The 581-nt window shown below is 75.2% G+C and overlaps 1 protein-coding gene across 1 annotated transcript in view; it reads left to right on the forward strand.

The window, feature by feature from the left end:
• Nucleotides 1-299: 299 nt before the first annotated feature.
• The window catches only part of SLC18A3 (solute carrier family 18 (vesicular acetylcholine transporter), member 3), a 2,553-nt gene continuing 2,271 nt past the window's right edge, over nucleotides 300-581 (forward strand). The window contains exon 1 of the mRNA XM_015417568.1: nucleotides 300-433. Within this exon, the coding sequence (XP_015273054.1) occupies nucleotides 300-433 (134 nt within the window). The remainder of the gene's footprint in view (nucleotides 434-581) is intronic.

Raw genomic sequence — 581 nt, forward strand, 5'->3', positions numbered from 1 at the left:
AGGGAAGCGCCGGCTCTGCCCGCCAGCCGAGGGTGAAGCTGAGCCGGGGGGTGGGGGGAGGAGGGAGGGAGGTTTTCTGTTTGGGGGGGGAGCCCCCCGAGGTTGGCGCAGGAGGGCCAAGGGGGCAGCTCCCGGCCCCCGCTCCTCGGACCGGACTGATTGATGGGCAGCCCGCCGACGCGCCTGTCGCCTCCTAGGAGGGAGGGAGGTTTTCTGTTTGGGGGAGGACCCCCCCGAGGTTGGCGCAGGAGGGCCAAGGGGGCAGCTCCCGGCCCCCGCTCCTCGGACCGGACTGATTGATGGGCAGCCCGCCGACGCGCCTGTCGCCTCCTCGCCGCCGCCGCGCCAGACGGGCAGGGAGCGCCCTCGGAGCCGCCGCCGTCTTGGGAGGCAGCCCGCCCGCCGCAGCCCCCGTGTGCCTCGCCTGGGGGACGTGAGAGAGCCAGAGAGCCAGAGAGCGAGGCGAGCCGCCCGAGGGGAGAGAGAGGAGAGCCGGCAGGGCAGGGGGGAGAAGTCCGTCGGAGCCGGGCAGGGGCAGCGGGGGGTGCGATGCGGGTCTGGAGGCGCGAGGAGCCGGGCCG

This window comes from Gekko japonicus, unplaced genomic scaffold (genome assembly GCF_001447785.1).
Source record: "Gekko japonicus isolate JY-2015 unplaced genomic scaffold, Gekko_japonicus_V1.1 scaffold6498, whole genome shotgun sequence".
Lineage (NCBI taxonomy): Eukaryota > Metazoa > Chordata > Lepidosauria > Squamata > Gekkonidae > Gekko > Gekko japonicus.